The sequence below is a fragment of the Canis lupus genome, chromosome 6 (genome assembly GCF_048164855.1).
Source record: "Canis lupus baileyi chromosome 6, mCanLup2.hap1, whole genome shotgun sequence".
Lineage (NCBI taxonomy): Eukaryota > Metazoa > Chordata > Mammalia > Carnivora > Canidae > Canis > Canis lupus.
In genome coordinates this window covers 65584405-65600715 of record NC_132843.1, presented here as the reverse complement: position 1 = coordinate 65600715, position 16311 = coordinate 65584405, and the positions used below count along the sequence as shown (strand labels likewise).

Genomic DNA, 16311 nt, shown 5'->3' with positions numbered 1-16311 from the left:
CATTGGATGTCTTTTTTTTTTTTGTATATTTTTTTATTAGAGTTAAATTTGCCAACATATAACATAACAGCCAGCGCTCATCCCGTCAAGTGCCCCCCTCAGTGCCCATCCCCAGTCACCCTAACCCCCCCGCCCACCTCCCTTTCCGCCACCCGTTGTTCATCTTCTTTGGAAAAGTGTCTATTTATGTCTTCTTCCCATTTCTTAACTAGATTATTTGTTTCTTGGGTGTTGAGTTTGATAAGTTCTTTATAGATTTTTGGATACTAACGCTTTATCAGATACGTCATTTGCAAATATCTTCTACCATTCTGTAGGCTGCCTTTTAGTTTTGTTGATTGTTTCCTTTGCAGTGCAAAAGGAAACAATCTTGATGAAGTCCCAATAGTTCAATTTTGATTTTGTTTCCCTTGCCTCTGGCAACTTGTCTAGTAAAACATTACTATGTCTGAGGTCAAAGAGGCTGCTGCCTGTGTTCACCTCTAGGATTGTGATGGTTTCCTGTTTCATATTTAGATCTTTCATCCATTTTGAATTTATCTTTATGTATGGTATAAGAAATGGCCCAGCTTCATTCTTCTGCATGTTGCTGTACAGTTTTCCCAACACTATTTGTTGAGCAGACTGTGTTTTTCCATTGGATATTGTCAATGGATTAGGTGACCTGCGTTGTCAAAGATTAGGTGACTATATAGTTGTGGATCCATTTCTGGGTTTTCTATTCAGTTGCCTTGATCTATGTGTCCATTTTTGTGCCAGTACCATACTATCTACCATAGAGCTTTGTAATATAGCTTGAAATCTGGAATTGTGATGCTTCTATTTTTGTTTTTCTTTTTCAGGATTGCTTTTGCTATTTGGGATTTTGTGGTTCCATACAAATTTTAGGATTGTTTGTTCTATCCCTGTGGAAAATATTGGTAATATTTTTATAGGGATTGTATTAAATATGTAGACTTCTTTGGGTAGTATAGACCTTTTGGCAATGTTTGTTCTAATCCATGAGCATGGAATTTTTTCCCATTTTTTTGTGTCCTCTTCAATTTCTTTTATAAGTGATCTGTAGTTTTTAGAGTACAGATCTTTTATCTCTTTAATTAGGTTTATTCCTAGGTATCTTACTGTTTTTGATACAATTGCAATGGTATTGATTCCTTGATTTCTTTTTCTGCCACTTCATTATTGGTGTATAGAAATATGACAGATTTCTGTACATTGATCTTGTATCCTACAATTTTGCTGAATTCATGTATTAGTTCTAGAATTTTTTTTGGTGGAGTCTTTTGGGTTTTCTACATAGAGTATGATGTCATATGCATATAATAAAAGTCTGAATTCTTCCTCACTAATTTGGGTGCCTTTTATTTCTTTCTGTTGTCTGATTACTGAGGCTAAGATTTCCAATACTATGTTAAATAGTAATGGTGAGAGTGGACATCCTTGTCATGTACCTGACCCTAAGGCAAAGTCTCAGAGTTTTTCCCCATTGAGAATTATATTAGCTGTGAATCTTTTTATATGACCTTATGATGTTGAGGTATGTTCCATCTATCCCAACTTTCTTGAGGGTTTTTTTTTTTATCAAGAATGGATGTTATGTCAAATATTTCTGCATCTATTGACAGTATCATATGGTTCTTATCCTTTCCATTATTAATGTGGTGTATCACATTGATTGACTTATGAATATTGAACCACCTTTGCAGCCCAGGAATAATTCCCACTTGATTGTGGTGAATAATTTTTTAATGTATTGTTGAATTATATTGGCTAGTATTTTATTGAGAATTTTTGCATCCATGTTCAGCAGGGATATTGGCCTGTAATTCTTTTTTAGTGGGGTCCTTGTCTGATTTTGGAATCAAGGTAATGCTGGCTTAATATAATGAGTTTGGAAGTTTTTCTTACATTTCTATTTTTTTGGAACAGTTTGAAAATATGTATTAACTCTTCTTTAAATATCTGGTAGACTTCCCCTGGGAATCCATCTGGCCCAGGACTTTTGTTTGTTGGGAGATTTTTGATTATCGATTCAATTTCTTTACTGGTTATGGGTCTGTTCAAATTTCCTATTTCTTCCTGCTTCAGTTTTGGTAGTTTGTAGGTTTCTAAGAATTTGCCCATTCCTTCCAAGTTGACCCATCTGTTGACATATAATTTTTCATAGTTATGTCTTATAATTGTTTGTATTTCTGTGATGTTGGTTGTGATCTCTCTTCTCTTTCATTCATGATTTTATCTATTTAAATCCTTTCTCTTTTCCTTCTGATAGGTCTGGCTAGGGGCTTATCAATTAATATTACTAATTCTTTTGAAGAACCAGGTCATAATCTCATTAATCCATTCTACTGGGTTTTTGTTTGTTTCTATATTATTTATTTCTGTTCTAATCTTTATAATTTCCCTTGTCCTGCTAGTTTTAGGCTTTATTTGCTGTTTCTTTTCTAGATCCTTTAGGTGTAAGGTTAGGATGTGCATTTGAGACTTTTCTTGCTTCTTGAGATAGGCCCATATTGCAATATATTTCCCCCTCGTAGGACTGCCTTTCCTGAATCCCAAAGGTTATGGACTGTCATGTTTTCATTTTAATTTGTTTCCATGTATTTTTTTTACTTCTTCTTTAATTTCCTGGTTAACCCATTCATTCTTTAGTAGGATGTTCTTTAACCTCCACGTATTTGAGTTTTTTCCAAATTTTTTCTTGTGGTTGACTTCAAGTTTCATAGCACTGTTGTCCAAAAATATTCATGGTATGGTCTCATCTATTTGTTCTTGTTGAGGGCTGATTTGTGACCCAGTATGTGATCTGTTCTGGAGAGTGTTCCATGTGTACTCAAAAAGAATGTGTATCCAGCAAGATATAAAAAATGTATTATAACATTACTAAGTGGGATTTATCCCAGGAATGCAGTTGCTCAAACACCCAAAAATCAATTAGTACAATATGCCATATTAATAAAATAATGGGGGAACTCCACATGATTATTTCAATTGATGAATAAAAATCATTTTACAAAATCCATCACCCAGTCATGATAAAAATTTTCAGTAAAATTAAAATAGAAGGGTGCCCTCTTATTTGAATAAAGGTCATTTATTAAAAAAAACTTAGAGCTAATGTCATATTTAATGAGATAGTTATATAAAGGAGGGAGAATAAGTTGGACAACATGTGGATGTAGGTATAAAGGTTTAAGTAATAACTATGACAAAGATGAGGTTGAATAGGAAGTTGAAATTTTGAAGGGGAGGTCATGAGAATTAGAGATATGGTATCAATGAAAATCAAAATGAAATGACACCACTTCTTCATATCAATGAAAACTGAAAACCCAGAGGATGCAGACATTACCTAGGGAAAAAAAAAAGTCATAAAGCAAAAATAAACAAGATTGAGGATAAAACATTAGGAGCATCTATAATTAAGGAAATGTGAAAGAATAAGTCAGCAAAAGAAATTTAGAAATATTGATCAGTAACAACTGATCACTCATGCTCTGACTCACTGATTTGAGTGCCATTTAAAGGTTGCTTGGAATCTGCAGTGTAAAAAGAGGGTTTCCTTGGGTGGGGCAGGGTGGGGGGACATTATCTCCTTTAAAATACCTCTCCTTCTCTTCCACTAGGGTTGTCAAATGATTGGACCAAGCTCAGGGTAGACATATAAAGTTTAAATTTATCTCCAAGGAAACAGGCATAGTAACCAATTTATTCACTCTCCTTTTCACGCATGGCTAAAGTCTTGGAGATGCCCTTCCCCATTCCCTAACTGCAGCAGAATCTAGGGTCACCGTCCTTTTCTCTTCAACAATGATGCTTTTTTATTCTCCAGAAACTTAACAGAAGTCCTCCTAAATACACACCACTTGGAGTTCTTCAGGGAGTTTCTCAAAGAACGGAAGGCTGAAAGCCCCTTGCAATTCCTGGTAGCCATACATAAGATCAGTATTGAGACAAATGAAAAAATGTACAAGTCTCTCTTTGAAAATATAATCAAGACTTTCTTCCATGGCAAAGTCTCTGCTGGTATGCATCCTCTTCTCCAGATATGGTTTCCTTTTCCCTTTAGCCTCTTAGGAGAAGTGTTTGGCAGAGAACCTGTCTCATGTGCCCCCTGTAAGGTCGGAACAGAGCAGTGACCACATGGGCAGAACTGAGACAAAGATTAAGAGGGTCAGTAAAAGCAGAGAACAACAATAATAAATCTAAAATAAATACTAGTACGAGAAGCCAAGTGAAAGACACTTGTACTTATATGTGAAATATATCCATCCTCTCATTTAATTATATTTTGACTGAAAATAGAATTTTATTTAATCTCTGAGAGGTAGGAATGAATAGCTCCATTTTACTAATGAGGAAGATGAAACACAGAAAACTTGAATTCAAACTTAATTCATTTGACCCTTAAATCAACTAGACAGTAATTTAAATACAAAAGCAAGAGTTAGCTGTATGTAAAGTTGGAGTGGTCACCTACTATGGGTTGTAGAGAGAGTTGTACTGGGAAGAACAGTCTCCTTGAAAATCTTTGTGTCCTAAATTTTGTTTACTTGTCTGTGAAGGGAGGGCAATCTGACCCATGGCCAGAAACAGAATTTGCAAATAAATTGTTAATCTATAATCCTAGAGGGGAAAAAGGGAGGTAAGCATAATCCCATGAAAAACATACCAGCTACCTCAGAAAAGGTAGACAAGAAAATGATGACTTTTTTCCTCTCTCTTGCATTTTTTAGAAGAAATACTGCAGTGTGATGCTCCTATTATCAAAGAAATCTCTCACATGCGTCATGTCAGCACAACCACATTGTTTATGCTACAGGGCTTTGTCATGAAATCTCTGGAAGAAAAGTGGTGAGTATTGCTCAGCGAAGGTGATGATTCTGGATCTGCTCATTGGTTTCTTAGAGCCATAGTACTCTAGGGAGTTTCAAATTTATTCTTATAGTTCACTGCCAGAGCTTCCCTACAAGAGAAAAGCCAAATTTATCTTGAATCCTCTACCTACTTACCTGTGCACATGCATGTGCATGCACATACATGCGTGTGTGTACATGCACAAACACACACACACACATACACACTTTAGTTCATTTACCTGAACAAGGAACAATACAGTATTGATCAGGAAGGACATTAGCCAAGGATTGAAATGTTAAGAAGAGAATTTGTGTTTCGCCATTCCCCAATTCCCACTTCGACCTTCTCCAAAAGCTGAGATAGGTTTGCCTTAACGGTTACTTTTTATGTACCAGGTGTTTGCCTTCTTTGATATTCTTGATCTCCTTCTGGCAGGTTTAAAGATTACCAAGAGCTGTTCCCACCTCATCCTCAGGAAGGATTTACTGACGTACAAACTTCTAAGAAGCCCTCAAAAACCACAACTCACCTGCAGGAATCCCAGGTCAGTGAGGAAGACAATGAAGACACGACATGGGGGATAGGAAAAATGCTGCGTAGGCAGAGTTTCATTGTTAGCATATTTATTCACAAAACAACTGCTCTTTGGGTATGCTTCTTAACTCACATTTTACAAAGGACTCTTAGGCTCAAAGAAAATTGTTACAGTTGGAATTTAAGAAAAATCTTTATCTTCATTTCTCTGTGATAAGAACCCATTGAGGGATAGACACCGGGTCAGATACAAGGAGATCAAAAGGTCAGTTTTTTACTACTAAAAGCTAGCTTGAAGGACATGGATTTGGCCATAAAGCCCAATGGGTTTGATCTTCCCTGCATCCAAATTAAACTTAGTTACATGTGCAGCCACTGCCATAACAGAACAACTTAGGCCTCCACTTACCTGGGTGAACCCCTTACTGAATGACGAAGGGGAGGCCTAAACACAGGTATCCTACAAACAAGTCATTCCCAAAGAGGGAATGTAGAGGGCTTAGAGTAGAACACATCCATTTTCTTCTTCCAAACTTATCAATTATTTAACTCTTTCTTTCTCCACGCAAACAGTAAAAGAAAGAAAGAAAGAAAGAAAGAAAGAAAGAAAGAAAGAAAGAAAGGAAAGAAAGAAAGAAAAGGAAAGAAAAAAAGAAAAAAGAATTCTTTTCCAGCTTGCACAAAAGCATTTTAATTGATAGTGTACAATTTTCCAAAATATAGTTTTATAAGAAAATGGCAATAATTAAATACCATCTTTACAAAGAAGATTCTCAGTAAGGTACAGTGTACTTCAGACCACTATCCACTAAGACACATGCTCTCTCAGACAGGAATTTTACTCAGGAAAGTCTCTTTATATGATTTGAGAAAAAAAATGCATGCTCCTTTAAATAATCACTTGCTCAATGTGTTGTAGAGTTGGTTAGTATTGGAAAAATTTGAGCCCATCTCTGACTCCAAAAATCATGCTTTTTCTGAAAACAATGCCTATGCCTCCCTCTTTTCTCCTGTCTTTTCCCCTCCATGCCTAAGTCAACTCTGTGTTGGGGTACCATGAATGCTCTTGTGGGACATTAAAAAGAATATTGCACCCAGAACCAGGAGACTTCATTTTAATTTCAGGTCTTCCAGTTGCTCTTAGATAAGAAAAGATAAAAAGAAACCTATACGTACTTAGTGCCTACTTTGTACCAAACCCTGCATTGGAGTTTACATATAAAATCACTAACCCTCACCACAACCCTGAAGGTTGTTGTTTCTATCTTACACATGGAGAAAACAAGACATAGATTAAGTAAACTGACCCAAATTACACAATTAGGGAGAAGCTAGGCTCCAGACTCAAAGTTTCTGATCCCAAATCCAGTGACTCTTGTATTTCACTACTGGCTCTCTAACTTGCATTGAGGATCCCTCTTTGTAGAATAAGACAACTGAACTAGTTGATCACTAAGATTCTTTCTGAGTCTAAATATCAATTTGTCAAGGGATAAATGAAGTACAGAATAGTCACTGGGTATTAAGAAACAGATGAGGAACTTATAAGATGTGTGTGTGTGGTGTATGTGCACATAATTATACTTTTTTAATTGTTAGAAATGATATTACTCATTCCTTTATTTCTTCAACATTTCCAATTTTCCCCAACCATTATTCCCTTCTTGTGAATTATGCTTTTCTCCGACCTGTTTCTCCCTATTTTTAGCTTTCACATTCTCTTTTCTAATTTTGGCATCTTAAATCTTATTGTTGAAAAACTGTGGTAGACAGCTTGCCAATGGCCCCATGCCTGGGTAAAGCCAGAATCTTCTGGTCACTAGTTGCTTCATTTGGGGAAGAAGGCGTATAATTCCCTGACCTGTTTTTCCTCACCTTTAAATTGGAACTAACAATTATTCCTTATAGAGCAGGTGTGGTGAGGATGAAATGTAATGAATGTCAAGTTTATGGCAAATAGTAGACTTTCAGTGAACAGCAGCTATACTAATGATTGGGGCATACCCCTCTCTCTTTCCTCAGAAGAGAGGCTGGATAAAAATGATTAGCTTTATTAAGAGCTTTTGCAAGTACCGCAGATTTATGTCTGATCCCAGGAAGTGCCACGAATTTGAAGAATATCTTCACCTAGAAGTGCAAAATAACAAGGAAAGTAAGTCACTTCACTATTCACTGTCTTTTCTGTTGATATTTTGGACACAGGGGTTAGTCCACATAAGAAGCTGCAGAGCTCTTGCTTTATGTCATGCCTGTGTTAGCCTGGGGTCTACCAAGAACTCCAGGTCCTGGGTGCAAAACCAAACTCAAGACTGCTTAGACAGGATGTAAGTCCAGTGGCTTCTGCTCACAGAGCCAGCAAAGGGTAAAGAATGACTAAAGCGCAGCAAAATCTTACATTTCACAAAACTATTGTCCATTGTATAGATTTATTCAACTACCTCACTTATCAGTTTATTCATTCAACACATTTTTGAGAATCTACTATGTGGCAGGAACTTTGCCAGGTGCTGGGGATACAGTAGTAAACATGTAGTACAGGACATGTCCTCATGGCACTTAAGTTTTGAGGGCAGGACAGAAAGTAAGAGCCACAGATGTTGAAGCCAAATTTCCTGGGTTGAATATGCCATTTTTGAACTAAAGGACTTTGTCAAAGTGATTTTGTACCTCAGTTTTTTCCTCTGTAGAATGGTAATAATAATGGGATGGGTGCTCATCTCATAGATTGTTGTGAGGATTAAGTGAGTTCATACACACAAAGTATCTTTACCCATTGCTATAAAAGGGTTAGCCAGTGTTATTGCTATTATTATGTGGTGAGTGATCCCAATGATAATTGTAGGGAGACCCTAGTTAGTCAAGAAGGATCAGGGAAGACTTCTAGAAAATGACATAAATTTGCCTTCAGGAATGAGCAAGTTAGACAGGCAAAATAGGCAGGGAGCAATTTCTAGGTCTGCATTGAATGCTAAAAATAACAAAGAGTGTGGCACATTCCAGGAACTGCAATCAGGCCAGTTGGACTAGAGATTAATGATTATGATTCATTAAGATTAATGAGATGGTGAAAGTATCTGAGACAATACTGAAGGAATTGATAATGATAAATCTCATCTCTCGTTTTTTTGAATCTTTTAAATTTAAATTAACATATAATGTAATGTTAGTTTCAGAGGTACAGTTTAGTGATTCATCAGTTGCATATAATACCCAGTACTCATTACATCAAGTGCCCTCCTAATGCCCATCACCTTCATCTCTTTTGATGACTTTTAAGTTGTTCCAATTGTCACCATAACAAATAATGCTTAGGGTGCCTGAGTGGCTGGGTCCATTAAGGGTCTGCCTTCGGCTCAGGTCATGATCCCAGGATCCTAGGATGGAGCCCCACATCTGGGTCTCTGCTCTGCACAGAGCCTGCTTCTCCCTCTCCCTCTGCCTGCACTCCCCCTGCTTGAGCTCTCTCTCTCTCTGTCAAATAAGTAAATAAAATCCTTAAAAAAAATAATGCTACAAAACATACAGATTTTGCAATCATGTATTTCTATGAGATAAATCCTTTAAAATGGGTGAAATGGGTAAATGGTTAAAAAGTTACATTTCAGTCCTTCAAGAAGACTACACTAATTAAACTTTCACCAACAATATAAGTGCCACATGGTCACCAACATGGAGTATAATGCACTTTTTAAAAACTGTCAATCTGGTAAGTGAAAACTAATGTGCTGTTCTTATGTATATTTCTTTAGTAATTGAACTCCTTTATTTGTTGGTCAGTTGTATTCCTTTTTGAATTGCTTATGTCTTTTGTCTATTTTTCTATTGGAATTTTAATTTTAATATTATATTTTCTAATTTTCAAAATTACATATATTTTTGCAAAATATATAATATAAATAATATATTTTATAATATAAAATGTAAAATGTAAAAACAAATTCTAATTTGTTTTACGAACTGCTTCACAAACATTTAGGATTTTAGAATAGTTCTAGCTCTTTTGTTTCCTTTTTTAAATAAAATTAGTTCAAACCCTTATTCCCCAGAATGGTACAAAGTCCAATTTCAGGCATAATTCAACTTCCCACATCCTTAGCATTGTATGAGAATAGCCCAAGAAGAATGCTTCTGTAACTCGGTGGGAGATCTACCTACCAGTGGTCTGCTTTCTATCACTATCATTTAGACTTTTCTGTCCTTCAATCAATTAATCTACTTATAATTACAAAAAAAAACCACTTTGTTTATCCTTGATAGTATTCTTTTCTCTGAAATCTACTGTGTCTGATATTAAAATAATCACTCCAGCTTTTTTTTGGTAATGTTAGTATGTATTATCTTTTTCATTTCCTTTACTTATAACCTATTTATGACAGACATTTAAAGTGCTCCTCTTGTAACTAGCATGGAGTTGGGTCTTAGTTTAAAAAAATAATCCAACCTGACAATCTTAACCCAATTGAGAATGAACTGTTAAATATTCAGGACACTTTGTGAGCCATTGATAGCTTGAAATCAACTATGGTGGGAGTATTTATTACAGAAATCAGCAAATACTACAAATCAAGTCTCCCCTCCCCTGTCATAGCTGGTTTACAAGTGTATCACTGCTCCTAGATTTCTTGAGTGGATTTAGCACACTGTTTTCCTAAAATCCCTATCATACCAACTTCCACTACTATGCAAACTTTTTTTTCCCCCTTCAAACTCAAGTCTAAGAGATAAAGCAAGATTGTAAGATAAAAAGAAGGAGCCTTTGCTTTATTTGGTGCTGTAACCCTAGGACCTAGTATGGGGTCTGGGACATAAAATAGGTTCTAGCTATTTATACAATGTTGTAGTACCCTCCCACCCAATATATAACACTGCTCCAAAAGGAATGCCACTTATACCACAAGGAAGCACCACACCCACATCAATGATTCCTGAACAGATATCCAGAAAAATGGATTTTATAGGAAGAATAGTAAATTCTAGAGCTGAATTAGACAATTTTCTTAAACCTGGCCAGGCAATTAACCAGGATCTACTTGCCTGATACAGAGCAAAACTCTTATCTTCTTAGCCCTATATCCCTATGAATGGATTTCTTTATATATATATCCTAGTCAAGAACCTTTCTAAAGTGTCATATTTTTCTGAGGCACAATCCAAACCTTCTTGAATCTTCAATGTTTTTCTTTGCTCATTTCTGTCTGTTTTCTACTCTAGCACCCTACTCTCTTTTTCTTTAATAAACTTCTATAATCTTGATGTTTTGGCTTTTTGTTGTGCTGCTTTCCCAGTTTCCTTCTAAATTACTTACCTTGATAAACTTAGAATAAGTGTTGTCAGAACCACAGACTCCATTTTGAAGGTCACATCTGCATATTCAGTTTCTGCAGAAATGTTAGGGATTAGCATAACTACAGTGCAATTATATTTCTATGAGACAAGTACCAGGAAAACACTTTTCAGCACTCATTTGATTTTTTTCTTTTTCTTTTCTTTTTTCTTTTCTTTCTTTCTTTCTTTTTTTTTTTTTTTGGTATGTATGTGGTCATACCATCTGAGCAAACGGCTTTTTCAGCAGTCCTTCAAGTCAAAGTAAAGGTTGAGCCCAAGGGTAGGAAATCACTATTTCAATAGGCCCAAAGTTTGGTCCATAGTTTCCTTTCTTCATTTTGTTATGCCCATGCCAAAGCCTTCAAGTTTAAGAGGGACTTGCTCAAACTAGATTTTAATTCCTTCCTCTTTCTCTCTCAGATTTCTCCACATCACCAAATTCATCAGGACGTCCAACCACATATGCCACAAATGTCCGGAGTGCAGACTTTGAGAATGGTGATATAATCCTTATGAAGCGCCGTATATTTGGCCACAGAATTATCATTGTCAACTTTGCAATCAATGATTTATATTTTTTTTCTGAAATGGAGAAGTAAGTTTCCCATCTCTCCTGATCATGACTTTCCCTGGTTAGGGGACTGGAGCAAAGACTGGAGGGGCCTGTAAGTGGAGCAGTGATTTCAGCCCTGCCAGGCAGGAATATCCAACTGAAAATCTCACTGAATTCCGTCACTGTATCACTTTCTCCCATTCTTCCCTTTGGGTCCTAGAAGCTCTTCAGTATTCTGGAGTTGCCAATATTGAAGTGATTGAAATATTGAAATGATACTTATACTCAAGAATTGGAGCATTTTCCCCCCTATTGTTTGTTAATATGATAGAAATCCTCTTACGTAGCACCATAGGGCCAATAGTTCTTTAGTTAGAGCAAAGAATTATAATAATAAAAATTGTGTGTGTCTGTGTGTATGCATGACATTAAATGGATAACTATATCTATATAAAATTCCTTGCTTTATTCATCCATCTTATGAAAAAGCAAGTAGTAGGAAAAAAATTGGAGATCATTCTGTTTCAGCTTTTGGTGAAATATATGAAGCAAAACATCTTTCTGGTCTGGGTCATATAATTCTTACTGTTGTTCAGTATGGTTTCTACTTAGAAATATTTCTTTTTGAGGGGGATTGAGGGGTAGAAGAAGAGGAAGAGAGAGAATCTGGAGCAGGCTCAACACACAGTACAGAGCCCAACATGGGACTTGATCTTACCACCCTGAGATGATGACCTGAGCCAAAATCAAGAGTCCAAAGCTTAAGTGATGGAGCCACCCAGGCACCCCTCTACTTAGAAATATTCTTAACCAAGTGTGTCTCATGTGTACAGCTCTCCAATTTCTGAGCCCAGGGCCTGAATTTGCAAAACAACCATACTGGAGTAGAGGAGTTAGTCAATGTTCTCAACCCTAGTACAGGATCACTGGGGACTTGTGAATACTGCCAATGCCAACATCCCTGAGACTTGGATTTCACTGGTCCAGTATGGAGCCTGGAAACTGGTATTTTCATAAGCTGCTCATGTGATTCTAATGTGCAGCACAGTTGAGAACCTGGATCTAGCCCCTCCGAAAGAATTGACTTAAAATTTCTCTTGAATATTTGCATATAGAAACAAGTGACTATCAGAGAAATGAGTCTCCACTTCTTTCTCCATCCTCATCAATGGGAACATCTTTGCCACTATCAGAAATGGCATGTTCCTGGAATACTGATTTGAAATCTGGAATACATTTCACCTGTAGAAATAATGTACTACATGATTAGGTATCTTATATAAAGTAGAATGACTTGATAGCCTTATGAGTCTTTGTTTTAGAATGTGGTAGGTGGTTTCTTTTTTTTTGAGAACTATAAGAAGTTCTAAACTAATTTTGAAATAAAGATGGAAATGCGTAAATGATTTTTAAATTGATGTAAGTTGGAAGTCTCCTGTACATACATACATACAGGTTACTCAATCTTCTATATTACTTCACTCATTGTGTATCATTATTATTATTGTTTTTGCTTGCCTCTGATTGATTAGCTTTTAAAAAATTTTTAATTCCAGTAGAGTTGACATACAGTGTTATATTAGTTTCAGGTTTAGGATATACTGATGAAACAATTCTATACATCATTCAGTGTTCATCATGATAAGTATATTCTTATCACCTATTTAACTCATTCCCCACACTTCCCCTCTGGTAACCATCAGTTTGTTCTTTATAGCTAAGAGTCTGTTTCTTAGTTTGTCTCTTTTTTTGTTTGTTTGTTTTGTTTCTTAAAATCCAAATATGAGTGAAATCATATGATATTTGTCTTTCTCTGACTGACTTACTTCACTTAGCATTATACCCTCTGCCTCCATCCATGTTGTTGAAAATGGTAAGATTTCATTTTTTTTATGTCTGAGCAATATTCTATTGTATAAATATACCACACCTTTCTTTATCCATTAATCTGTCAATCGACACATGGGCTGCTTCCATTAATTTGGCTATTATAAATAATGCTGCAACAAACATAGGGGTACATATATTTTTCTGAATTTTTGTATTCTTTGGGTAATATCCAGTAGTGGGATTCCTGGATCATATGGTAAATCTATTTTTAATTTTATAAAGAACATCCATACTTAAATAGATATTATGTTAAATTATACTAATATATTTTCACTCATTATCAAACTTTTGATTATAAAGTCAAATATAAAGTCAAAGCCATTCCTCTAATTGGAAATCCACATATTTTTCTGGCATAAACTATATCCAAAATGCTATCTACTAAATCTAATTTTTCACTCTTTAAAGTAGAGTGAGAATTTAGAGGAAATTTAATCCTTCTGGATTTTTATACTTGTTTTTTCAAAGTCTTAAATTGCTATGTCACATCTAGCTTAAATAGTAACTTTTTAAAAAGTAGCTTGTCTTTTTTTTTTTTTTTTTTTTTTTAAGTAGCTTGTCTTTACTGGAACATTCCAACACATTCAAATTTATTTTCACAGAAACAACAAATACTTTTTCCTTTTATGTTCATATTTTATCGATCTTTATGCATTCAAATTATAGTAACAAGTACAATAGCAAAAATATTTGAAAAGAAACATGAGTAATTCTCAGTATATATTGCCTCAACTCATTGAGAAAATGTGAGTGTATCACAGAAGGTACACCAGTGTATATAGTGAGCATGTCATAGGCATCACTCAATGTATTTTCAGAAGTGCAGAGCACCTGGTAATTCAGCACACTAGTTAGGGTACTTTGGTTAAAAGATCTTCCACTGCACCCCCATGAGGCATTCACTCAGTTCCACAATTGCTTTCTGATTGCTACTTGTTCTTGGGCACTGGATTTGGAATTAGAGATACAAAAGAAAATTAAGACGTGCTCTCTATTCTCTAAGATCTTAGAAACTAATCTGGATGGCAGACAAAACACAAATAAGAGTTAAGAAATAGGATGGTAGGTGAAAGAAATGCATTTGGACAACTAAAAAGAAAAACAGGACTTTGTTTACCAGGTTCACTGCTGAATCCCTGCTCTTGGAACTGCACCTGGCATAGAGTAAGCCTTTATAAATGTCCATTGGTTAAATAAATGAATAGGTATGCAAAACAAGATTCTAATGGGAAAATCTTGGTATTCTACTCTTAGGAAAATTTTAAATGGTTAAAATTTAAAGAGGCCTTAGAAAAATAAACTGTGTACTTAAAGCAAGATAAGGTATAACTGATATATTTGATGGTTAGTAAAAGAATATATTTCCTAGGAGATAGAAAGTAGTTGCCAGGGGCTGGGGAAGGGAGAATGGGGAGTTATTATTTAATGGCATAGAGTTTCAGCTGAGGAAGATTAAAAAAGTTCTGGAGATGCATTCTGTTGATGGTTGCACAACAAAGTCAGTGTACTTAATGCCACTGACTGTACATTTAAAAACAGTTACACTAAAAAAAATAATAACTTAAAAATAAAAATAAATAAATAAATAAAAATAAAAGCAATTACACTGGTGAATTTTATGTTACATATATTTTACTATAATAAAAAAATTAAGAAAAGGAATATGTTGCTCATAGAGTGGTGGTAACTATAAGAGCATCAGCACAGAAGGGGAAAGAAAGAGCAAGACAGCCCTTAGCCCTTGAAGTCTTCAGAGGCAACACTGGTACAGAGGCCAGGATGGAGACAAGATGAAATACATAAGGGAGTTTGTGGTAAAGAAATACACTTGAAGAAGCACTTAGCATATCACCTGACATGTGGTAGGTGCTCAATTAGTTAGTATTTGCCAATGGAAGCATTATGATTGAATGAATTAAGTTGCAACCTGGCCAGGATTGGGCCCTGTCTTATTTAGGCCAGAAATGGGTCTAAGCTGGCTGCCCTATTTAGTTGCTGTATTTATCTTCTCCTCGCTGATTTCCTACTTACTGCTTCTTTTTAGGTTTAATGATTTGGTGAGTTCAGCTCACATGCTGCAAGTCAACCGGGCATACAATGAGAATGATGTGATCCTAATGAGGTCCAAAATTAACATCATCCTAAAGCTCTTCCTGCATTCTGAAATCCCTCCAAGGCTGAGGGTAAAGGGGACTCCCACTCCTCCCTGGGCTTTTGCCAAGAAGCATTTCTTCCACAAGAACTCTGAAAGTTGATATGCACCTGTTAAGTCTTGGATCAACCAGATAAACTTTACCTAGCAGTTGCATGAAAAGCTGCTGCCTTCTGGGGAGGAGGTGGTCTTATAGGTCCTGGGGATCAAAAGAGGTTTTCTGTCTTCCCTGGAGCCTCTCCCAGTAACAGGCTCCCACTCTATGGGTAGGTAAACATCTCTGAATCCCAGAAGGATGCCATCCTTGCTGCCATTTCAGAGGGCCACCTAGATCGGAACATCTTCCACGGGCCTATCATGTCTCTCTTCCCTGTCATTATGTACTTCTGGAAAAGGTAACTATTTCCCTTTGCCCGAGGACTGTGAGGGCAGGAAAACACATTTTATTTTCTAGAGAGTTTTCTGTTTCCTCTAGCCCTCTGCTTCACAGTTTTCCAGTCTCTTGGGAACTACAATGGTATATTCTTATCCTACTTGATACACTCCATCCCTCACATTCTCACAATGAAACTGAATCAGAGGATGGGAGGCTAAGTAAGACTGGGGATCAGAGTGCTTGGCTTCTATTTCCCCTGTGCTTGCTTGGAAAAGGGATGTTAGAGATGCCTGGGTAGCTCAGTGGCTGAGCATCTGCCTTTGGCTCAGGGCGTGATCCTGGTCCGGGGATCGAGTCCCACATCAGGCTCCCTGCACGGAGCCTGCTTCTCCCTCTGTCTCTGCCTCTCTCTGTGTGTCTCTCATGAATAAATAAAACCTTTTTAAAAAAAAAAAAAAAGGAAAAGGGATGTTTTCTTTTTTCTTTTTTTTTTTTTTGGATGTTAGTTTTCTTAGGATAGATTCCTCACCAAAGTGTGAGTGTGTACTATAGCTACCTGGGAAGTCAAAACTAACACAATTGTACTTGTGCTTTTAGGAGCTTCACTGAGACAGTAGGACA

General features: G+C 36.2%; 1 protein-coding gene across 17 annotated transcripts in view; it reads left to right on the top strand.

Moving 5' to 3' along the window:
* The window catches only part of RGSL1 (regulator of G protein signaling like 1), a 161143-nt gene that overhangs the window by 109202 nt on the left and 35630 nt on the right, over nucleotides 1-16311 (top strand). For 15 of the 17 annotated variants that reach the window (XR_012033121.1, XR_012033122.1, XR_012033120.1 and 12 more), the window contains 7 exons: nucleotides 3833-4026; nucleotides 4737-4854; nucleotides 5296-5404; nucleotides 7417-7546; nucleotides 11140-11314; nucleotides 15207-15345; nucleotides 15585-15709. Coding sequence is in view for 13 of the 17 variants with exons in the window: in XM_072830981.1 (XP_072687082.1) it covers nucleotides 3833-4026; nucleotides 4737-4854; nucleotides 5296-5404; nucleotides 7417-7546; nucleotides 11140-11314; nucleotides 15207-15345; nucleotides 15585-15709 (990 nt within the window). In the remaining 4 variants the exon portion in view is untranslated. Of the gene's footprint in view, nucleotides 1-3832; nucleotides 4027-4736; nucleotides 4855-5295; nucleotides 5405-7416; nucleotides 7547-11139; nucleotides 11315-15206; nucleotides 15427-15584; nucleotides 15710-16311 lie in introns of those variants that run through there. The other 2 variants (XM_072830988.1, XM_072830987.1) reach the window with 2 other exon arrangements.